This window comes from Neopsephotus bourkii, unplaced genomic scaffold (assembly GCF_033783945.1).
Source record: "Neopsephotus bourkii isolate Nb327-2 ecotype Australia unplaced genomic scaffold, CSIRO-AGI_Nbou_v1 NB_1589, whole genome shotgun sequence".
Classification (NCBI taxonomy): Eukaryota; Metazoa; Chordata; class Aves; order Psittaciformes; family Psittacidae; genus Neopsephotus; species Neopsephotus bourkii.
Genome location: NW_026902065.1, coordinates 5,589,621 through 5,613,632, shown reverse-complemented (window position 1 = coordinate 5,613,632; position 24,012 = coordinate 5,589,621). Strand labels below are relative to the sequence as shown.

The 24,012-nt window shown below is 42.1% G+C and overlaps 1 protein-coding gene across 3 annotated transcripts; it reads left to right on the top strand.

Moving 5' to 3' along the window:
• Positions 1-308: 308 nt before the first annotated feature.
• MKRN1 (makorin ring finger protein 1) lies at positions 309-22,211 on the top strand. Of its 3 annotated transcripts, none has more exons than XM_061371951.1 (9): positions 310-580; positions 7,967-8,095; positions 12,254-12,486; positions 13,777-13,839; positions 17,882-18,108; positions 18,586-18,800; positions 19,487-19,597; positions 20,052-20,190; positions 20,637-22,211. In XM_061371951.1, exons 1-9 carry the CDS (start codon positions 408-410, stop codon positions 20,847-20,849), a joined length of 1,503 nt encoding a protein of 500 aa, XP_061227935.1. In that variant the 5' UTR covers positions 310-407; the 3' UTR covers positions 20,850-22,211. The 3 variants fall into 3 exon arrangements, with proteins under 3 accessions (XP_061227936.1, XP_061227935.1, XP_061227937.1); XM_061371953.1 differs by lacking the exon at positions 310-580 and adding an exon at positions 1,244-1,376; XM_061371952.1 differs by lacking the exon at positions 13,777-13,839 and having other exon boundaries at positions 309-580.
• The last annotated feature ends 1,801 nt before the right edge of the window (positions 22,212-24,012 follow it).

Sequence of the window (24,012 nt, the reverse complement as noted above, 5' to 3'; positions counted from 1 at the left end):
CGACCCCTTTCCGGCGCGCACTAAGCCAACCCCACCACCACAGGCCCGCCCGGCTGCCATTTAAGGGCCCACCCCGTCAGGCGTCTGAGGCTGCGCCTGGGCCCAGTACACGGCAGTGCCCTTCCCCAAGGCCGCGACCGAACGTTCTAAGCACGCCCGTTACGTTACGGAGGCCGCGCGGGGACAGCGACACCAACGCCCCCCGTCCGTCACCGGGCGCGTTCCCGCCTGGGCGCTCCCCTCCGCCAATCGGAGCTGCCATTGGGCCGGGGGGCGGTGCCTCCCCAGCGGCCGCTGCGGCTGCCCGCCCCCCGCCCCGCCCCGCCGGGGGACTGCGCCCCGTTCTCCCGGCCGGAAGGATGTGCTCCCGGAAGTTCCGGTGCTGCCGCTGTGTGGGATAAACAGTAATGGCCGAGGCGGTGGCTCTGGGAACAACGGCCGACGCCGCGGCGGCTGAGGCACCGGGGACACTCGCCGCAGCGGACGTGGGAGCGACGGCCGCGACCTTCGACTTCGCGGCCGTGCCACCGCCCATCGTGGGGCTGGAAGGAGGCGGCTGGACCAAGCAGGTCACTTGCAGGTACGCGCTGCCCGCGGGGGGGGAAGGGGGTGGCGGTCACGGCGCCCGTCCTTCCTTCCCTCATACCCTTCCCCCCCACCACGCGGTCGCCTTTCCACCCGCCGAGCGGTGGCCGTTACCGCAGGGCTGCTTCGCTCCCCTCCCCCAACGGTCACGTACGCGCCGCGCGTGGCCGCAGCGCCCCCTGCCCCGCCCCGCCGGGCGCCCTCGGGGAGGCCCACGGCGAACTGCGCAGCCGGACGGGCCGCGCCGCGCCCTGCCCTGCTCTGCCCAGCCCAGCCCAACCCTGCACAGCCCTGCCTTGCGGCGGCGCCGGGGCCTGTGGGGGGTGTAGTACTGAAAGTACCGGCCGGCGCCCGGCCCGCTCCGGGCCTAGTTTTTGAGAGCCGGCCCCGCGGGCTGCGGCCTTTCTTTCGCCCCTGCCTCACGGGAGGGTGTTCCCTGCGCCTTCGCCGTCCCCATCGGTGTGGCTGCCGTCCCCTTGCCGCTCTGGTGGGAAGCGTTGTTGGTTGCATATGAGGTGCCGTGGGCCGGTATTTATTGTGTGAAAGTGTGCCCGCAGTGGCCGGCGTGAAGGACACGGTAGAATGAAAGCCCTGTAACCGTGTTCTAGGAAACGCGGTAAAGCAGGAAGTGCAGAACTGTTCCAAGTTCTTGGACCGCTTGAATCAGAATTCAGAAATGAAAGTAAACCTGTGAATGATCCAGCAAAAGCTGTTTGTTAAAGCAGGGGACGGGGAGAAGTCATGACGAGGCACAAAAAAGCGAGGAGTGCTGCCGCTTGTGTTACGTTAAGGTTCTATATGCCGCGTCATTTTCTATCTGTAGCTTCCATTAAACTGTATTCCTGATAAATCTTTTATATGGGATTATGCAAATCATGCTGCATGTTGTAAAGCTTGCCAGATGGGCTATTTTTAAACTTACACTGCTGGTCTGTTTGCAGGCTGAAATATGAAAGTTTCTGTGAATATAGAAATATGAGTCAGTTTATATGAAAGCAAGTAGCAATCCAAGATTAGAATCTGATTTTTTTTTTTTTTAGTTTTTAATTTTTTATTTTTTAATCTAATTATGGTTGTAAATTGCATTTAATCTAAATTTTGTAAGCAAATACGTTTAAAGTCACTAGGAAGCAAAAAAGGAACATCCCTTAGGCAGACAGGAGAAGGCTCTGGGGTTTGATGCGAGCCCTGTATCTCTCTGCATACTTTTCCGGTTTTGCCCATTGCAGATTGAAATAGTTTTGATAGCCGTTGCTTGGCCTTTTCCAGGGAGCTTGCTGGCCCCGTTTCTCTTTTGTGCTTAAGCACTTTGTGCTTAAGTGTGCCCCTCAGTATGTAAAGCGGCCCAGTTAACCGTTGATCACTGTTTATTTTGGTTAATGCACTGTTAACGGGTCCATTTGAGAAGAGCTGTTCCTCAGCTCTTTCTGAGTACTTCAGCACACAAAGAATTTTGCCTACGAATAACCGAGTTAATATTTAATGCACGGCAGTTAAACGCAGGCCTGCAATGAGGAAACGACCGGGAATAATGCTTAGCTCAGCTTTTCAGTGAGCTGCAAGGGTATAGGAGAGTGCTCCCTCTGTATCGATTGCCTCATAATTTCTGAAGATGGAAAAGCTCAGGAGAAATGGATTGGTTAGATATAGATAGATATATGTGTTCTCAGGTAACAGACACAATGAATCAATTCATTGAAGACAGTGCCTGCCCTAGTACAGAAGCAGTCACATTAATTAGGGTCTGGGGGTACAGTGAGCCTGTATAATGAATATATTTCTTTACAAACACACGGGACTAGTGGGAAGTTGAAGCTACTGGTTTGTAATGGTTAATGTGAGCTTAAGCAACAATTAGATCTCAGCTTGGATCCGATGAATGTCTCTGTTCTTTTGTTCTTTTAGACTGACCCTCCTCCTTATCCCACTGCTTGGTTGCTTCTTGTTTCTTTTTATTGGGCCGTTCAAATTGTAGGTGGAATAGCTTTCCTCAGACTAAACTGAAAATAACAATTCTGACTTGAGTTTCTGGGAATGTGTGATAAGAATTTTGTGGGGTTTTTTTTTTTCTAAGTTTGGTTTCAGTAAGATATATTAATATTCAGGAAAATACCTTTCTTACTGTTAAATCTTGTTACACTTGATGTAACAAGAGCTTGAGGATTTAAATGAGATGAAGGGGTTGAATTTCAAAATGTAGGTTTCTAATGAAGCAGAGCAGTTTGCTTTGAGTAACACTGCATAATTTTTGTTTATAGGCTTTATTTACTTAAAATAATCATATGGGTGACAGAAAATGCTGCTTGATAAACTTTTGGGAGATAGTAGTCCCTTCAGCATAAGGACTTACCACTTCATGGTGGTGGTGAAGGAATACTTCTATCAGCACTGGAAGTTTTAGAATGGGTAGAATTAAGTTCTTCCTGCTCCTTTGAATACCTGATAGGATAATTGGATTGGCTAAAGAGTTTTATCATGCTAGTGTGGTATCCTTGGAATACATTAGAAGACAATATCCTTGGCTTTTATGATGTGTAATAACCTGTAATACTTTAATCTGGGATAAACGATAGGGGAATAAAACTAATTTAGAACTACTTTTTATTGATACTGTTTTACTATGTTATTGGTATGAAATTATTGAAACAAGAAAAAGAATGGTAGGCCTAATCAAGTTTGTCTGTCCTTCCAGTTTCAGATGGTTACATAGTTTTATTGAGCAGTGGTATAGCCAACATTTTCTTTTTCCAAACACGACACTGTTAGAGGTCCAGGTGCTTCTGTTTTCCAGGTGTCATGCAGTAATAGTTAAGGTCATCAAGTTGACATAAAGAAATTACATTTCACTTGTTAGTTTAATAACTGAACATAATTAAACCCCTTAGCAAAGAATCAGTATATTTTGAGAGTTGTCTTCCTATTTCTGTCTTTGGTGTTCTTTCTGGAAAGTTAGATCAGGTATTTATCTGTCTTTTAATATGAAGAATCTGAATCAGTAAAGTATGTCTCCCTAATTTGGTGCACCATTAGTGATAAGGTGTGGAATGCAAACCAGTTAACAGCTTGCTTGGATTGCCCCTTAGCTGCTCTGTTCTGGATCCCCCAATAGCTTCTTGCTGAAAGGAGGTCATGGAGAAGAAGGGACAAGGAGATAAATGCTATTAAGACCTACTTGTTTGGTTTTTTTTTTCTTCTCCTTTTTGTTAAGGTTACTAACTCGGGTAGAATTTCATCAGCTACTCACGTGGCTGCATTCCCGCGTGCTGTGTTAGAACTGAGTGCCTGGCCTCTTCCCTGCTGCCATCTTCCCTGGGAGTTCTCAGTCTCTGTATGACACCTGAAGAAGCTAATGGCTGCAGTTGGCTGTTATTCTGCCCAGTCATGGCAGTGTCTCAATTTTTGAAGGAGATCTGTTGCCAGGTGTAATGCTCTAATTCAGCAAAACCAGTAGTTTAATAATAAACAAAATGGGGCTACACATTAAGTGGACGTGCAGTAAAGTTACATCTGAATAAGTAAACCCATTTCAAGCTTCCAAAGGAGTATTACATACAAATTTCACTGATAAGGTCACAGGGATAATGACTCTATATGGAATGAAGCATCTGAAATAAGCTGGTACACATGCATTTTAGACTGCAGTTACACGAGTTTAACAGTGCATTGTCTTTGTAAAGGCATCACAGATTCTTTTCTCTGGCTTATGGCAAGTGATAGAAGTAATATTGTTCTAGCAGTGGGTTAAAAAAAAAAAAACAAAAACAACAAACCAGCAAATCTTCATGAGTTTATTATACTTTAAAACATCATGGAAATCAAGGTCGTTGAAACCTGGGTAAACTTGAGAGTTTTAAGCACTCTAGTAAATTGTAGAGCTTGTAACATGTGACCTCTCTCTGCAGTGGTTGCAGTTCCAGGGAGTTTATGATTGGCTTTATGGCTTTGGACAAGTGTTTTCTCAATATATTTCCAAAAAAAAAGTCCCGCCAGATATTGTCTACAACTTCAGTCTACTGGATGTGCAAAGCCTGAGTTCTGTGACCTTTTCAAAGTACACCATGACAAGCAGGACATGCTGTTCTGATCAAGGCATCCATAACTTGACATGAGTTGAAAAGTTCTTATGTGATAAAATGCCAGTGGGGACAATTATTACTTCTGAGTGGTTGTTCCCTGTGTTGGTATCACTTGTATTTTGTACATTCATGCAGTGCACTGAACTGGGGGAGATCTGGGTTTGGACCATGATGAGTTCTCTGGTATGGTTCTCTATGCAGCCTTACCAAGTGGTGATATTGCAGTTGAATAGGAGAGACAAGGAGCACTACAGTCAGACAGCATCACAGACACTCAGAGGAAATCTGGTTATATACTTGTTTTGATTTAGTTTTACTGTTTCAAATAAAATTATATGTATTTTCTGAGTACTTGACAGAATGCAAGTTTCAAATGTACATGTCTCGGAGTGAGGCAAGTAACTTTTTCTCAGATTTAGGGATTCTTTTTTCTTGTAGTCAAAAACCAGAGGCAGCTGGTATTGCTGTTGTGTAAAGATACAGTTAAACTGAGCACTCTTGTGTGTGTGAAGGTGCTCTTCAGCAGAATTTTTGTTACCTTTCACCAAAAATAATGCACTGTTTATTTTTTGACATGACCAAAGCAAGTTTTCGCCAAACACTGTAATTTCATCTGTAAAACATTAAATGCTTTGTGGCTTTAAAATAAAAGATCTTATCTCGAGGAAGGGGGAGTTGGTATAATCCTTACAGAAATACATTTCTGCTCTCCTCCCACCCCAGCCTTCTTGTTCAAATGATGCTGAGCTTGCTGTGTGGGATTGCAGGCCTTTAAAAGTGATGTTTGAATTAAATTGAGCTTGTGTTTCAGGTTTGGTTAAATTTTGGGGGTTTTCCTTATTACAGCCTACTGTATTTATTGTGACAGCTTTCAGAATTACACAGAATTTGTATTTCCAGAGGATTTTGTAACATAAACAGGGGAAGAAGGAAAGGAACTCCATGTCCACTAGCAGGCAGCAGGAGAGACTAATTTTGAGGCTTGTGTGTTTAGGTTATGTTGCCCAAAAAGTCCTCACTTGAAGCTGGTTCCTTTCTTAGTCACTTCAGCCATAGCGGTGCCCCAGCACTTGATTGGCTTGAAGAGCAGTGTGGCTGTCCTGTGAGGCTGAGCAGTGATCTGAAGTAGATTAAAAATAAGCATGGGGGCAGCAAAAGGAATGTCAGGTTATATGTGAAGCCATTTCCCGATCTGAGTAAGCAGGTGGCTATGAAATTGCATGCCCCAACACACGGGGGAAGCAGTGCTGTGTGGAAATAAGCAAAGGGTGGAGATAACAGTTGTTAAAGAGCAAACATTTAACAACATACTCTGTACCCTAGTGGTTTGACTCCCATTTCTTACAAGCAAGCCAGAAATTCCAGTTACGTTCTGGTTCCACAAGTTCATGGGTTGGTATTTTTTGACTTTGAAGTGGGTTGGTTTGTGGGTGGGTTCTGGTGTTGTGTTAGGTGTGTGAGTGGTGGACTTTTTTGGGGGCTCCCCGGCCCTTTCCCCCCTCCCCCCTGGCATTCATAGAGGAGAGTACTGGTTATGGGGATGGGGTGTTTGTTTTGTTTCAGGAACACCCTATTCCTGGTGTGTGCTGACTTGGCTGTTTGTGCAGCTACCTGTTAATTCTGACCAGGGTAGTCCTCTCTCTGGGGAGAATATCCTGAAAGAGCTTCATCTTGGTCTTAGTACCACTTACCACAGAACCTAGGACCAATTTCTTACCTGGTTACTATGTGGCTACAGTGTACAAACAGGGATTGTTTTCAGTGTGACTTGCAGCCTGATGGCAAAGTGTCAGCTGGTGGTTTATAAAACCACTTCAGATATTATTTTTTTTTTTGTTCATAGTACCTGGAATATACCACTGGTTTTGTGCTTGGAGGGTTATCAGCCCTCTTAAGACCCACCTCAGGTTTTAATATTTCAGTGGCACTGGATCATGTCATTTTGGTGAATTGGTCACTTTGATTTATCTGACTTCTTAAAAAAGTGGTAGACCAAGAACATGTAGAATTTAACGCAATTTGACAGCTTGACACCTTTGAAGTTTAGGAGTATTAACTTGAATGTGCTGGTTTGTGAAGAGCTATCATAATCTTAGTTTGGGCTGCTGAAAGATGGTTCTTCTGTCTTATGTGCTGGCTGTACTGCTGCTGGGTTGTGCAGTCTGCAGGCTGGAGGACCTGGTTCAGCTGCCTGCTGAGATGTGGCAACACCACCACTGAGCAGTGGAAGTGTACCACAGGAGGAGGGCAGGACTGCTGCTGTCAGTAGCAAGATGGGCTTAGAAGGTTCTAATCTGCTTCTTAGTCTTCCCTCAAGCTGTGTTTTGTATAAGACCTGAACCCTGACAGATTTTCTTACTTACCAGGTATCTGGGGCCTATGCTTCTCTTTCTTAACATAAGTGTTGGTAAACATTTTGGTTGCTAGGTTTGGAGTTTTCTTCTTTTTTTTTTTTTCAATCCTTTTTTTTTTTCCTTAGCTAAGACTTCTTTGTAGAGTGGGAAAGATGTATTTAAACCTGTATTTTCAGTTGTGGTTTTGATGTAAACATACTGAGTCTGAATAGTTAGAATGCCTTGAATTTAAAGAAGCTCCTGTCTTCTAGGTTAATTTAAAACAAATTGAAAATGACTGCTCAGTTTTCTTGCCTAGCTAAATTTGAGGATGCTCAATTAAACTTGCATAACGATGTGAAAATTTAGTAAACTGTCCTCAAAAGCCTTGAAATGGTACACGTCTTTCAAGACAAGCAGCAGGGTATTTCTACTGATTATTTGGTGCCTATGGCAAAAACTAATGTTTCTGGTTTTGGCAGATGTAATTATCCATCACAAACATGTTTTAAATTCCTAGGGAGGAAATTCTGATTGAATTATTTACAAATACAAAATAGTTCGAAGCCCTCAAGAAACTTGGTTAAGTATGGCTAATCCTGGTTCTTTGATTCAGTGGTGGGCTTCTCTAAGGCTTTTGTTGGTGTTGGAACACAGGAGCTACAAGTAAAACACTTTGTCCCCATCTACTTTGTCTAAGACTTTTTCCTCTTTGTGTCATAGCCCAGGATAAGGTTTTCAGGCTTTCATAAGCCTAAGTCCCTAAAGGTACCATGCAGTTCAATGGAATAGCTATGGCTTGATCTTTTTCACAGGTGTTCTTGTTTGTATGTTTATACTGGAATGTGGTCCCATGCATCATTAGTGGTGATCTTAATTCAGCGGATCTTGAATTATAAAATAACTAATCCTCCAAATAGTTTTACAGCTTCAGTGTTTCTCCTTAATTCACAATGATCTTCTGTTTTACAGATATTTCATGCATGGAGTCTGCAAGGAAGGAGACAACTGCCGCTACTCCCATGACCTCTCCACTGGTCAGTCTGCAATGGTGTGCAGGTATTATCAGCGAGGATGCTGTGCTTACGGAGATCTCTGCAGGTAAAGAAATATTGTTGACTGTCGCATAGGGGAGTAATTTCCCTCCTCCCCCAGCAGAGCTCACACAAAGGTAGTAGATCATAACAGCAGTTTCATAGTTCATTGCAACTTCAGAAATTTATAGAAAGAGCTTCTTGTCACAAACTGCCTCCTCTTGCTGCATACCACAGCGTTTGCATTGCTGTGCAAACAAAAAAAAGCAAAGGCAAGGCAAGAACTGTTTTTATTAAAAGTGCTAGTTTTCAGGATGTTTGTTAATAACATCAGTAGATGAATTAATTGAAATCTGAGACTACATTCAGACTAGCTGAACTGATGGAACTAAGTTACATTTGGTAAGTGATCATAAAAGCCTGAACAGGTAAGAATTTGTTTCTTTTATAATTACGTGTGGTGTCTTCAGGGATTGCTACCCTGGCACTTGAACTGCCTTTTTGGAAAAATAACTGGAGTGTCATGATGGTAGGTTGTAAAATGACGCCTGTACAAAATGGCATTACATTATGAAAACATAGTATTATTTAACTTATACCCCTGACATTATTAAAAACTTAAAAAAGTGTGAAGAAAGGAACCAGGTGCTTTACGAAGGCTTTGGGCTGTTTACATCATCTTAAGTTTACTATTAAAATTTGTCATGAGTTTTGACATTCTGTCTTGTTGCAGCTTTAATGCATGATTAAATATTTGCATCATGACTCTATACGGTAGTTCATAGTTAGCTTTCCTTTCATGTTTAATACATGGTTGCTGTGTATAAGAAAGGTAACAAAAATAAGCATCTCTGGCTTTTATCTGCCAGTATTGCCTTCTTGATCATGTAGATCAATGATCTTCAAACTTTTCAACACACACCCCATCAGTGAAAACTTCTGAGCACACCCCCAATATATATATGTTTATTTATACTTTGCTGTACTAATATGTTATGTACATTATAAAACATACACAAAAATCAGAATTTAAAAAAGGATGTAATAAAGATGAAATAAACAATATTTTATGCATAGAACGATTAGAGTTGGAAGGGACCTTCAAGATCATCTAGTTTTCCAAACCATTTTTGCCCTTACTAAAAGCCTTATTAGTAATAATAGGTTTTTTACTAACAGTAATGTTGATAGAATATGCTTTGGGTGGTTTTTTGAGGTTTGTTGTTTGGTTTGGTTTTTTTTTTTGTTGGTTTTTTTGGTTGTTTTTTTTTTTTTATCTTAGTTTAACATTTTTTAACACAGTGATTTGAAAGTCTTGTTCTAAATTCAGTTTATTTCAGTGCTTAGTTTTAATGGCTGTCATAGGTGAAAAAGATCTTTCACAAAGAGATGTAGATCCAAAAGGAAGACTTGTGTTTTTGGCTGCACTTCCTAATGCATGATAATAAGTTTTCCATCCTGTGTACCAGTCATGCAAAGTTTTCTGTTAAAATTTGGCTAATAAATGTTCATGTCAGTCAGCTCTTCTTACCTTCCAGTTGTAAGGTGTGGCATTTTTATGTTCTTAAGAAATGGGTCTAAAACCTTTGTTTGGAAGGCTCTTAAAACAGGTTAGGGAAATCTGTTTCCAGGTCTAAGTGTACAAGGTAGAGGGTTTTTTTTTATAGTTGACATACTGGCATTGGTTTTGGCAACCAAGTCATATAATGGTGAAAGTGTTTCAGAGCAGCTGTTTTCAAAATGTTACCTCCATGCCACAAGTTTCCTTTAAAAAGCAGTTGCTTGTTCTTAAAGTGCTTTACCTGAAAGGGAAAGATTGCATGTGTGGGGGTTTTTGAAAACACCTGCTAGGCAGTGTACTGGTGATAGCTTCTTTTAGTCATGGAAGTGGTCAGCAAATTTAGAGCACTCATCTTTTTGTGACAGAAAAATGCATAACTCATATTTGACAACTGTTAAGCTATTTGCTACAAGATAGCCAGCAAACCTCTGTGTGGTACAGATTTTATGGTGGTTCTTTGTCTCGTAACAAAGTGTTGTAAAGATTCAGCTATTGAAAGGTCTTGTTGTTACAAAATTAACCATGTTAATGACATTCTGTAGCACTTGTCGTGCTTCTGGCTTCATCTTTGCTACAATATCTTGCCTATGAATGATGCAGTGAATGAATTCCTGGTATGGGCTGTCTCTGTAGCCTTACCCTGGAATCCTCTTTTTTTCAGTCTAGTCGAGGCAGGGACTCCTTCAGGGCACAGTTTTTCCATAAAACATTGTTTTTATTAAAGAAGCCATTTACTGTTGAGAAGGTACCTTCTCCAGTCCATCTTTCTGTCTTTATTAAAGAAGTAATTTATTGAGAGTATTTCTCTTCTGGTCCGTCTTTTTTTAGTGAATCACAAGAAATAGTCATTTTTGTGTTTCATTATTGAAACAGAATCTAGCAGTGATTGTAAGCTGAGACATGTTAGAAACATCTTTACTTTCATCCAGCTGTACAGCAATCTGCCCACACTGTGAAATTTGTTCTAATGCTTGTTTCTTTGAGTCTTCAGCAGTGTTTTCAGTGTATTTCCCAGCAGTACTTGCTGACAAAGGAATGTTTTTTACTTTGTTGCCATTGTTTTTCCATGCTTTATTTCAGTCATTTTTACCACAGCAGGAAGAACAAGTGGTCTAATGGTATGTGTAGCCTTTTGTTTTATTGCACAAGAAGTCTGTACAGAACTTCACAATAGATGTCTAGAAGCCTCCTTTAAGTACTGGGTTGAATATCATGTGACTTAAAATAGCTGAAAAAATTGTTTGTCTTCGTGTTCTGATTGTTTAGATTGTAAATTTCTTGATAATTGTGAGGACACTGCTGTCAATCGGGATGTTAAACGTTAGTAAAACTTAATTTCTTACTTTTTAGGGGGTAGGGGAGGGGGAAGACAGGAAGTTCTAGTGTTTTATTCCTGCACCCAAGTGGGTTGTCCTGCTAACCTCATTTTGGAGGCCACTGATGGTAGAGGTATGAAGGCTTGAAGTCTGTGCTTCGTAGCTTCCTTAGGATTTCAAAGCTGACATTTGGTTGGAGGCATCTCTAATAAGCAAGAACTGTGACACTTAGTTGTTTTCAATCTGACACAAAATAAATGAATCACAGTTGCTTAAAAGTTCTGTGTGATCCTAAGAAATTCCCTCCCTTTGTACTTGGAATTAGTTAACAAATCATAGATTCATAGAATGGTTAGGGTCAGAAGGGACCTTAAAGATCATCCTGCCTCTTTGACATGTGGGGGTACACCTGTATTTTATTTTCCCATGTAATGTGGTAGATGCTGGAAGACAGATTTTTGAGTGAAATTGTGCTTTCCTGTTTGTGGGTGGTAGGGATCAAAGTGAGCATCCTTTTTCACAGTGAATTCAAAGAGGCATTAGAAATAACTACTAAAATCCATTGCAAAATCTGAATGAGGCAAGATGCTTAAATACAGAAAAAGAATAATGTAGGCTTGTGGGGGATCTCTGGAGTTGTGCTGAAGGCAAAGCCATTTTAGGTCAGGGTGCCCAAGGCATTGTTCAGTCCTGTTTGGATTATGTGTGAAGATTAGGATCTTGCAGCTTCTCTGGGCACCCATTCTAGTGTTTACTCTCGCCATGATTGCTTTTTCCTAACACCTAAATGAAACTTCCCATTTTGGGCTTCCGTCTACTGACTGTCATCCTGTCACTGCACCTCTGAGAAGATTCTGGCTGCATCTTTCCTGTGGCTTCCCACGAGGTAGTCTGAGACAGCAGGGTCTGCCCATAGTGTTCTGTGGTTTTTAAGGCTGAATGAGCTAACTTATTCAGGTAAATTATTTATACTACACATGCATAATAGCTATGTGAGTGGTTTTGGAGTTCTTATAGAAGTTCAGTCTGTGAGTTAAGTAAGAATTGTGCATGCTATACCATTTCCTCCAAAATGATGACAGTACCTGCTGTTTCCTTAAGCAGTGCTGCCAGATTACACAGGTGGAAGCATGTCTCTATAAAGGGTCATCAATGGCTTTTTCCTCCAAGTCTAGGCTCTCCTTCCAAATAGTGTGTTTATATCTAATCAGTCAGTTTCTTTCACATACCTTGGGCTGTTTTATGGAGGTTTTCTGGGGTTTTGGGGTGGGTTTTGTGGTTTGTTTGTTTGTTTGTTTGTTATTTTTTTTTTTTTGTAGAGTTGATATGATGTGCTTCAACATTTCAGATATGAACATACCAAGCCACTGAAAGAGGAGGAAGAAGAAGAGACTGATGTGGATCCAGATGAAAAAATTTATCCCTCGGTATCCTCAGACTATGCATCACTCCCTGAAACAGTTGAAGAAATACTTGCTGAGATAGAAGATGAAAGTGCTGATCTGGCAGCTGCAGGAGTAGGTGCTGAAGACTGGGTGAATGCTGTAGAATTTGTCCCTGGGCAGCCATACTGTGGACGTGGTAAGCTGAGCAAGGGATAACTGTAAATTTCTGTCATGGGTCAACAGTTTGTATGTAGTACATTTTAGAGCTTTTGAGTACAGCTATTCATATTTATTCATCACTTCAAGGAATAAGTCCTTCACATATGCTTGAATTTTTTTTATGTCCATAGTTGGATGGATCTCTTCTTTGGAGTTTAATTGTGTATATATAATGGGAGAAAAAAAAATACTGGTGCTGCTATTACTATCACTACTTTGGAAAGATAATTTGCTGCTTTTGTTTTTTGGGAGGTTGGTTTGTTTTGGGGTTGGGTTTTGCTTGGGGATTTTTTTTTTCAGTCTTTTAAACAGTTTCCAGTGGAGATGCAGATTCCTGTAGAATGAATTGAAGCCTGATGCTTGCTTTCATGAATCTGATGGCAGTTCAGACCACACAGAGGCTGAACATTGTTTATTCTAGTTACCTGAGACATGCCTGCCTAATACTGTGACAGGTTGTCTTTGGAATGAGATCGAAGCAGCTCATCATATGAGACCAGACTGTTCAAGTAGCATGCTTATCTGCATTCCCTGCATAAATAAATCACAAAGACCTAAAATCTAAGTGAAAAGCAGACTGAAGATGTTTGCTTTGGCATAATTGCTAGTGTCTGGTTCTCTAAAACTGAAGGCTTATGGCCATGAGTACTGAAATAATTGTTTGAATGCAGAATACATCTTGTGTCCAGAAGAGTTTGAAGTTGTCGTGCAGTGCTCAGATTATACTTGCCTCCACTGCACTCCTCACATTCTCAGATCAGAAAAGAGAATTACCTTATCAGTGTTAGAGTGCTGGTGGACCCTGTTCTCATCCGATTTGTGGAAGAGGAAAGGAACAGTTGAGCAACATTGTCATTTTTATAGTGCTGTTGAGAAGTTTAATTGTGGAATTTATTTGGTGTATCTGTGACTTGGGTATAGTCCAAAGGGATGAAAACATGTCTGCTACCTGTTAATGCGTCACATTACTGCCATAAAAGATACACCTTCTGTGTTCATTGAGGCAAAGCACATCCTTTTTTTTTTGTAATCATTCAATCAGAATAGAATAATTCAGGTTGGAAGGGACCTCTGGATTCCATATAATTAATTTTTCTGATCAGAGCAGGGTCAACTATGTCAGGTTGGCAGGGGCTTTGTTTGGTTGAATCTCTATCCTCAGAGATGTTCAAAATGCAATAATCTCTGGGCAACCTTTGCAGTGTTTGACTTCTTTCACAAGGAAGAACTCTTTCTTAGTATGTAATTGGATTTTTCCCTGCCTCAGCTTGCCTTCTGTCTCTTGACCTGTGCGCATCTGAGAAGAATCTGGCCCTGTGGGATTTTGGTGGTATGTTTGGTTTTTTTTTCTTTTTTGTTCCTCCCTTTCCCTTTCCATTAAGTAGCTGAAGATAGCAATAAGATCACTTGTTAAAGATGAACAAGTCCAGTTTCCTCAGTCTCTTTTCATGGGTTTCACCCCCTTAATGGCTAGGTGGCCCTCCACTGGAGTTAATTCAATGCTAATTTAAGCAGCTGGAGATCTGTTAAATACACCTACTACTTACAGGAGGGCTGGTGCTTTCTCTTAACTCCCTGAAGCGTAAGTGCTGTTTCATTATACCTTTAACTCAGTTTTACTGAAGCAATTCCTTTTTTCTAGGGCATCAGGCTTATTTTTCATGTGGCTGCCACAGATTGTTAGATAGCATTCTCTTCTCTGAATCTTGTTCATAATTGTGTTTTGTATCCTTTGAAATTTGTTGTGTTTTAAGGTACAGACGTACTCGGCCATTTCTGTTCAGATCTGTGCTAGATAATGCTAATTTTTTTTAGGGACTTCTTAAAAGCTGCATTTAAAAAATTTTACTTTTCTGAAGCCACTGTCTTTATTAAGCTATAAAGATAAAACACCTTACTGTAGTGATCAGGAGGATGTGTGCAGTGTCTTCTACAGTGAGTACTTTAAAGCCTTACAGATTCTTGTCAAATGCCTGGGGAAATGTACAGGTACTTGGAAGCCTTAAAATGAAACCTATTTCTCAAGGTAAGTTAGAAGCCTGTGTGTTTTAAGTTGTCTTATGAATGCTGAAGATTTGGGGTTGCCGGTTTAATTGTGTGATGCTTGGGCCATAATGCTTATCTTTTACTATGAGAGAAGACATTCTGCTAACGCAGGTGATTCTCTGATCTGGGACTAAACTTGGTATCTTGAATATTACCTCGAGGCCTAGCAAAGAAAACAGAAATGATTCATAAGATACTTGTTTGATGTACAGATAACGCCACATTTCCATATTTGTTCTGCTGCTACTGCTGATTTTCTGGAATAGTTGAGGGAGAGTAGATGGGCAGAAATGCAAGAAACACCTTGAATTGGATGGCTGTTTCCTGGTGCTGCAAGATGTATGTATTTGATGCTGCAAAGTATGTCCTAGAGTGAAAACAGGTGGTGCATGAATTGAAGCTTATGAACTAGGGTTTTTTTTCACTAGCAGGAATTTAACCCTGTTAACTCTGAAATCGGCAGTGAGAAGATGGGGATTGGGTCCACCTACTGGAGAGTAGTGGTTTTGGAAACAGCAGGCAGAATTTTAGAGCAAGTGTTGTAAATGAGGGATGTTGGATGCAGAACTACTGAGCCAGTGGAGTCTTGTGAGTTTCTCTAATTTGCTTTCGAAGAGGAAGCAAAACTAGCAGATACATTGCAGTAGGTCCACAAAATATGCACGCAGGGCTTTAGGTTGTGGAAGCTGAGATACTCAAAAGTGGAAATATTAATTTAAATTTTATTTTATAGAACTACAGCTCTCACTGAGGGGAAGTGCTGGGACAGCACAGAAGGCTGGGACTGGAAAACTAATGTTACTTTAAGCATGCGTTTTCCTTTCCCATCCTTGTACTGTGGAAGTACCCAGAGCCGTTGTTGAAGACTGATATTCGTACATCTGTATCATGTTGTTTGGGTCACTAAGAACTGGTTTCTCTTTTTTTGTGCAAGGATGGTGTTGTGGACTGGGCTGGAATTTAGTAGCTGTACTGTGTAATGTGCTTGTTGACTTCAGTAGTTGTTGGTTGGTTTGTTTCGAGTAACAACACTATACTTTTGTGCCAAGATATGAAACTCTGCTCTGTTTCTGTGGACCAGCATAGTAAATAAATGGGTTTCTAAGTCAGTCTCTGGAGGCGTAAGACTTCAAAGCCTTTATTCTCGAAGACCCTCAGGTAGTAAGTGGGGTTTCGTTTTGGTTTTAATGAATGAAATCCTTACTGAATAAAGTTTTTACAAAAGATATCTTTGAGAGGGATGCAGGTGATTGGAAAGTTTTTTTTCTTTTAAGTGATGCTTCACATGTGACTCTTCAAAGTATGCATTTTCCAGGGGAATACGGGATTGCCTTAAGCAAAGATAATCTTGCCAGCCCTGTTTAAAGTACTGTATCACTCAATTCCTTTGAAATTTGGGTGCATTTGTCTGTCTAATGGGTTTCTGCTCATCCATACTATGCTCTGCTAGACTCTTCTTCCTCTGTAACAGTCAAACTAGATGTCAGGAGTCGTGGGAAGCAATTAAGTAAGAAAAATCTCTAACATCAACTAGAAAAAACACTAGCAAAAGTGACAGTTGAGGGAATAGAAACTGACTGGTCATTGTGAGTTTTTTTGTTACTTTTGGAAGTGGATTTCAAACTGGGAGGGGGGTGGGCAGGATTTCAGTTAATAAGCACAAATTTTCGTACTATGTTCAGCTGTTACAGGAGAGTGGGTAGAGTCTAGTGTATGGCTACTTGTTACTTTCCTTGGTGCCAGTTCACTAGAACTTGGGGAAGGAAAGATAATGAAGAACTCTTTGTTGGGAATCTCATACTGAAAAATGAGCAGGTTGACAGTTGACCTGTTACTCTGTCACTCACTTGCTTTGTTCTAGCAAACAGACTGGATCCAAGATCAGTGCAAGCGACCTTTAAGGTCAGAGATAGTTCAAGAAGCAGACTTGTGCTTACTTTGGGAGCTAATATTTTCCTACACTACAGCATCTACTTATGCTCTGAAAGTGTGAGCTCTCGGGGACCTGCTTTTTCTATGTCCAAAAGCAAACGGGCTGATACATACTTATTGTATCTCCCTGCTCTATGGGGATGAAAACTGTGCAAGTGTGTGGCCTCTGATCCTTTTTGAGATCAGAATCCTTTACTTTTCCTGGTCTAACTGCCTTTAGTAGTTTTTGCTTTTCTCCAAATCTAGTACTCAAATGGATTATAACTTATGGATTAAAAACTTAAATGAGTTGTAACTTAGAGAAGTTACAATCTCTTATAGATTTTTAAAATTCTTCTAACAGCTACTGGTTATGTAAATGAAGCCTAGCTGCTGCTCTTTCTGGTGTTTATCCTGCATATAGCAATGCTTTGTTACTCTCCTGTGTTTATTATATCTTCAGTTTCAAACTCGTTGCTTTTGTCTTGTAACTTATGTAATGATCTAAAAATGCTGTTTGGCTTCTGGTGACATAGACAGCTGTATGTTCTGGAAGTATGGGGAGAAGTATTAAGCAGCAGCTGTCTAAATGAGGAAGAGAAACAATACAGATTTCAGTTCAATTTAAAACATAGTAAGGGAATTTACTTAGTATTTTGCAAAACTGATGGCTAGCTTAGAATGCCCTGAAAATACCCTGATGCATTTCAGTTTCTTAAAGCTACATTTGCATGTTTAACTGGTAGACTGGTTATCTGCTTAGCTTTTTGGCAAACACCTAGACTAGTTACCTTGAGAGGTGTGGACACAGCTTTCATATTGCTCTCAGAGATCCATGGGAGTCTAGAAGAGTGACAGCCTTGTGGTTCAGGCTGAACAAGTGATAATTCACCTGTACATAAGGAAGTGCTAGTGTGGTGTTTCTGTATCAGTGTACACCAGCTGGATACATGTTCGTTGCTTCAGCTGTGTCATTTCTGGGGAAAAGCCCCTTTAATTTTAGCAGATATGAAATTGATTCTCAAAGCAGTGAAAGATTTGTAACCTTATTTAATTGTTGCTGAATTGGAGTTTGTATTAAAAGTGTTTTTAAACTGCTGAGGATTAGTGAGATTTTTGTTCTGCTGCGTTAGCCTGTAAATGGATCTGAATCTGACCACTGAAATGTTGTTAGCTTTAGTCTTGTTTAGGTCAAAGGAGGAAGCAAATGGTAGTGCTTTCTAGAGTGGGAAATGACCATTGGTTCAGGTTGAGGGTGTGTGAGACTAGGGCTGAAACGAACCTTGGTTCTGTTATTCTCTCTGGATAACTTGAGCAGGGTTACCCAAAGATTACGTTGCACTAAAACAATGTATACTCATTCCACGTGCTCTTAATCTGAAGGTATTGCTTACTGTCCTTCACTTTGTTCCTAGCCACTCCTTCCTGTGCTGAAGCACCCTTGCAGGAATTGGTTATTGAGGAGGAGTATGAAAAACAGCATGAAGACGTGGAGATAAAGAAGGGGCTGTGCCCCTACGCTGCAGTAGGAGAATGTCGCTATGGAGAAAACTGCGTGTATATCCATGGGGATGTGTGTGATATGTGTGGCCTGCAGGTCCTGCATCCAGTTGATGCTGCGCAGAGATCCGAGCACATAAAGGTAAGCAAGCAACTGTCCGGTGTTAAACAGCTTTGTGTTATTGCTTCCTAGCTTCCCACGATCACTTGTTACTACTTCTCTTTCATTTGGAAGTTTGGGCAGGTCAGGCAATGAATAAATTCTTGTTGTAAACTGGACTGTTTCCTGTCAGAGCCATACTCCAAAGCAGCTGGGTTTCCTTGTCTGTGCTGGGAGAGCAGTCTGCTTAAAGATACTAAAGCTTTATTCCTTGCCTAGTAAAACTGGATGGTCTCTTGGATTGCCTTTTTCAGGTTTAAAAGCAATGGCTGAAGAAAGGAATTTGGACTCTGAATTTATTTCCCCTATCTGAGCAGGTTTTTTAGGATCAAGATTTTACAGTTTAATCCTACTCCATTCATTATGCAGGACAGGAGAGTAAACCTTAGCTTTAAAACCTGCTTAGAATTCACTAGGTGACCAGTTGTCTTTGTTGTTTCCTTTGTGTCTCCTTTTCAGTCTTGCATTGAAGCTCATGAGAAGGACATGGAGCTTTCCTTTGCCGTCCAGCGTAGTAAAGACATGGTGTGCGGGATATGCATGGAGGTGGTGTATGAGAAAGCTAATCCCAGTGAGCGCCGCTTTGGGATCCTCTCCAACTGCAGCCACGCTTACTGTCTGAAATGCATCCGCAAGTGGAGGAGTGCTAAGCAATTTGAGAGCAAGATTATAAAGTGAGGCACTTTACCATTTCCATTGTGCTTTGTTACTGTGGAAGAATTTAGTAACTCCTGTCAACTTGCAGCAGACTTCCAGGTGCAGACTGCACAGAGACTGCATTTAATGCATACTAGCTTTCGCTTGGAAGCTAAGTAATTGTTAGGGATAACATTCGCACTCTGATTTGGTTAATTTGGATTAAGTTGGCAACACTCACTTAATAGTAGACAACTTGCACTTACTTAGTAGCATATTATTCAGTGGTTACTGTTTACATCTTGGACACCTGGCCAGGAATCTGAAAACAGATTAGGCAGTTCAGAATGTATGCTTCTTAATTAATTACTGCCCTAGTTCATTAATCAATTGACCAAACATTTCTCCCCTTAAAGGCTGTTCTAAAAAAGCAAAGTTCCAACCAAATACAAAAATCAAGGCAAAATAAATGTATTCTAAAGAAAAAGGAGTCTGTGTGAAGTGCTTTTTCAAGCTTTTCTGAGGCAAGCTGACCAGCTGCTATGGCCAGAACTCTTGAGAGTTTAGTTAATCTTCATGTGTAAGAGAATCTAGATTAAAAAGCTCATACAGGAAGTGTGTGGGTACAGTACATCTTTAGAGATGGAAATATGCCATGACTTGTTACGTAGGGGAGAATGCCCTGTCATGTGGAATTTTGTAGCACAGTCTGTTCATTCCCCAGGTCCTGCCCAGAATGTCGGATCACATCTAACTTTGTCATTCCAAGTGAGTACTGGGTGGAAGAGAAGGAAGAGAAGCAGAAACTCATTCAGAAATACAAGGAGGCAATGAGGTATGAGCGCTGCAGCCTTCTGTCAAGTTGAGACTGCAGAGATAAAGGCACGCCTAAAAAAGAAGGGTACTGATGTAAAGCCCTCTCACCACACCTCCTTCCCACCACCATGCGTGAGTGCGTCCTTGCCTGTCAGCCCACAGGTGCATGCAACCACACAATTGCAAAGCTGTTCTGTGGTCTTTGACCTCAGTCTTTCCCATCTATATGCAAAACACTGGTGGTGTAGCCGTATGGTAGCATGAGCCTGTGCACTGCGAGCCATCAGTGCCGTATACATGCACCAACCCACACGCATTGTGCAATGCATCACTTCTGCATAGAGGTGTTAGACTAATAAAATACCTTCAGCTCCAAAGGGTATCTGAAATTCTTTTAGACTACAGGTAAATGCAGTTCTGAAGTCTGGCTGGGGGTCTGCTGTGAGTAAGGGTTGTGATTTTTTCCTTTCCAGCAACAAGCCATGCAGGTATTTTGATGAAGGCCGTGGGAGCTGTCCTTTTGGAGGGAACTGTTTTTACAAGCATGCGTACCCTGATGGCCGTCGAGAGGAGCCACAGAGACCCAAAGTGGGAACGTCAAGTAGATTCCGGGTCAGTGCTGCTGGTTTTTCTTCTTTCTAGACAGTGCGCAAAAGGGGTGAGCGATAAATTGGCTGCTTTGACAAGAGGACAGAGAAATGTTGACTTTTGGGTTTGGGTTTTGGATTTGATGGGGTTTTTGTTATTCTTCTGATAGACATCTGTGATGGTGAATTTAAAGGAGGTGGTCTAAAGAATGTGAATGCTGGAGGCTAAGATAGAAAGCATAGGTTTTAACAACATTCCTAGTACACCAACATACTGAAGTAGAAATGTTGGGTGGCATTAATATGGGTATCTAAGGGTTAAATTCTGCTGAAGGCCAGTGTCTCCCTGAAAGAGTAACGTGGCTTCTTGTATGTCAGAGTATGCCAGGGGCTGAACCATGTCAGCCTCTGGGAAGATTCCTTTCTTGTGCTACTTGGTCATCCGGGGAAATCCTTGTGTTCCACTTGCAGGCTCAGCGAAGGAATCGGTTCTGGGAGTTCATTGAGGAGCGAGAGAATGGTGATCCGTTCGAGACCGATGAGGATGAGGTGGTGACCTTTGAGCTTGGTGAGATGTTGCTTATGCTGTTGGCAGCAGGAGGTGATGATGAGCTAACAGATTCCGAGGACGAGTGGGACTTGTTTCATGATGAGCTGGAAGATTATTACGATTTGGATCTATAGCACCTGTCAGTGGAGTGTGGACTGGTGTCTTGGCTTCAGGCAGTAGCTATTACCTGTGGTGTTGTGGCAGTGCCTGTGTTTCTCCTAGGCAGGCCGATCAATTCCAGGTGCTGTTGTAATAACTTTTACCCAGGGTCTGTCTCTTCCCATCCCCTCCCACCCCAGGAGTGTTGTTTTTCCTCTGTTTAAACAAATAATAAGAAATAAATCTTTAAAATGTTAGTTTTTGTAAAAATGAATTTAACTGTCAAACAGTTAGCTTAGGTTTGTTGCTTCATATGTGTACCCAACAGAGTTCACCCAGTTCCAGGGTTAAAGTGTTTACAGGACTTCCACACTCATTTTGAAGAGCCCAGATACAAAAATGAGCAGTGGCCATGCAGTGGGGATGTAAATTGGCTGATGGCCGTTTTTCTGTCTCTGTACCGATATTTCTGACTTGAGGCCAGACAAAAATTCTCTCTCTATGGCATCAGTGCCATTCCGGCCCCCTCATGTACACGTCTTCATTTGTGATTTTGGTCTCTTGTTTACTTGCACATTACTATTACTACTGTGTAACCAGAACCAGGTGTGAACGTTCTGGGTTTTTACTGTGTTTAGCATGAAAGGAAAATGTTGTTGTGAAAGGAGAACTCTCTATGTGTATATACAGATAACTGTAGAGTTGGACCTCAAGGATGGGGAGACTCTGTGTAAGTTAAAAGTAACAAAACCATCTTTCATCCCTTCTTGGTGCATGAAGTCTAGCCTCCAGTTGGACATGAAACTGGTTTAGTGGTCTCAGCCCAGAATGCGGCAGTGATCTTAACTATCACTTAACTTAATGGATGGCACTCCCTAATACACCAGCTCCCTTTCATGTGTATGATTAGGGTTGTCCAGGAGCAGAAATCCGGTTAGCCAAGGTGGGCTCAAAGGAACACCAGAGAGGCCCCTTTAGCTCTGTTGCTCTGTAAGTTTTAGAACCTGATGTAACCACCTAAGCCCTGAGCTTCGCTAGGAAATCGCTGTGCCTCTCGCATCTGAGTTGGGCAGGTTGCCTGGGAAAGCTCTTCAGTTTATGTGAGTTGCTGCTTACAAAGGCAGTCATGCAGTTTCTGGCTGTAATTTGCATTAAGAAATTACTTTGCCACCAAAGCCCCGGCACAGGAATTTTAACCTTGCATTACATTATCTCTGTTTTTTATTGACTTGTGGATGCCCCGTGATCTGTTTTCCTGCTGCTCTTGTCCCCTAGACTGCCTCTCCTTTCACTTTTAAATGGAATGAGAAATTGTTCTGAGGTCTATAACGTATTGTTTTGCAGCTGCCTTTTGTAAGAAGCACTTTTCCCAAATAAAAAAAAAAAAAAAGGAAAAATGTTAAACAAGAAGTCTGCCTGTTCTTTTAAGTTTGAAGCTTCTGTGCTTCAGCTGGATAGATCAGTTTTGGGTGTTTGTGTAAATATAAAGGCATTTGTTACTTATTCCTAATTCCTACACAATCACGTCACACTAACACAGAACTTTAACTTGGTTACAGCCTTTCCAGAAAGAGCCTGTAATGTAAGGGACACATTTGAAGAGAACAGAGCTTTTGGAGTTCGGTTTAGAGGCAAGTAGCAAAGGCAGAAAAGGATTTGAATGTAATATGCACAGATGTTTACAGCTGATATAGGGAAAAAACAAAAAATGAAAGGGTTTGAAGTCAAAATAGCCTTTCATCCCCTACATAATGAACATAAGTTAGCGTCCTATCGGAAGGCTGCATTCATAAGATCATAGAACGCTTTGGGTTGGAAAGGACCTTAAAGATCATCCAGTTCCAACCCCTGCCATGGGCAAGGACACCTTCCACTAGGCCAGGTTGCTCAAAGCCCCATTCAACACTGCCAGGGATGGGGCAGCCACAGCTTTTCTGGGCAACCTGTTCTAGTATCTCACCACCCTCATAGTAGAGAATTTCTTCTGAATATCTAATCTAGAACTATCCCTGTTCAGTTTTCTTGCAGGCCCCTTTAGGTACTGGAAGGCTGCTCTAAGGTCTCCCCAGAGCCTTCTCTTCTCCAGGCTGAACAAGCCCGACTCTCTCAGCCCTGTCTCCATAGCAGAGGTGCTCCAGCTCTCCAAACATTGTGGCCTCCTCTGGACTTGCTCAAGCAAGTCCATGTCCTTGTGTTGGGGGCTCCAGAGCTGAATGGAGGGCTGCAGGTGGGGTCTCACAAGAGCAGAGGGGCAGAATCACATTTAACCTTCTGGCCACACTGTTGATGCAGCCCGGTGCATGGGTGGTTTCTGGGTTGTGAGTACACATTGCAGCTGGCTCATGTTGGGCTTCTTGTCAACCAACATCCCCAAGTCTTTCTTGTCGGTGCTGCTCCCAATCCATTCTCTGCCCAACCTGTATTTGTGCCTAGGAGTGCTCTGACCCAGGTGCAGGACCTTGCACTTGGTCTTGTTGAACTTCATGAGGTTGGCATTGTCCACCTCTCAAGTTGTGTTGAGCACCCTCTGGATGGCATCCCGTTCTCCAGCGTGTTGGTCACACCACAAAGCTTGTGTCATTGGCAGTCTTGCTGGGGGTGCATAAAGCCCACAGTCCATGTTGCTGCAAAGATGTTGAACAGAATCAGTCCCAGTGCCTACCCCTGAGGGACAGAAAAACATTACTTGTCACTGATCTGCACTTGGACAGCATGCTGTTTACCACAACTCTTTGAGTGCAGTCATCCAGCCAATTCCTTATCCATCGAGGGGTCCGTCGTCCAATCCATGTCTCTCCAACTTGAAGACAGGGATGTTGTGTGGGACCATCAAATGCTTTGCACAAATACAGGTCAGTTGTTCTTTCTTTATCCAACAATTCACGATCCCACCATAGGAGGCCACCAAGTTTGTCAGGTATGGTTTCCCTTTGGTGAAGCCATGTTGGCTGTCACCAATCGCCCCCTTACTCTCCGTATGCCGTAGCATAGTTTCCAGGAGGATCTGCACCATGACCTTGGCTGGTACTGAGGTGAGACTGACGGGCTTAGAGTTTCAACACAAGTTTAACAAAGTTGTGTTCTACTAAGACAGAAAAAGGTAATGAACTTCTCACACAGGTCATCTTTCCTTCCTGAGGTGTCGTAAAGGGCATGCTTTGCTTCCTGTATGGGTGTACATGTGGCATCGTGGTGAGT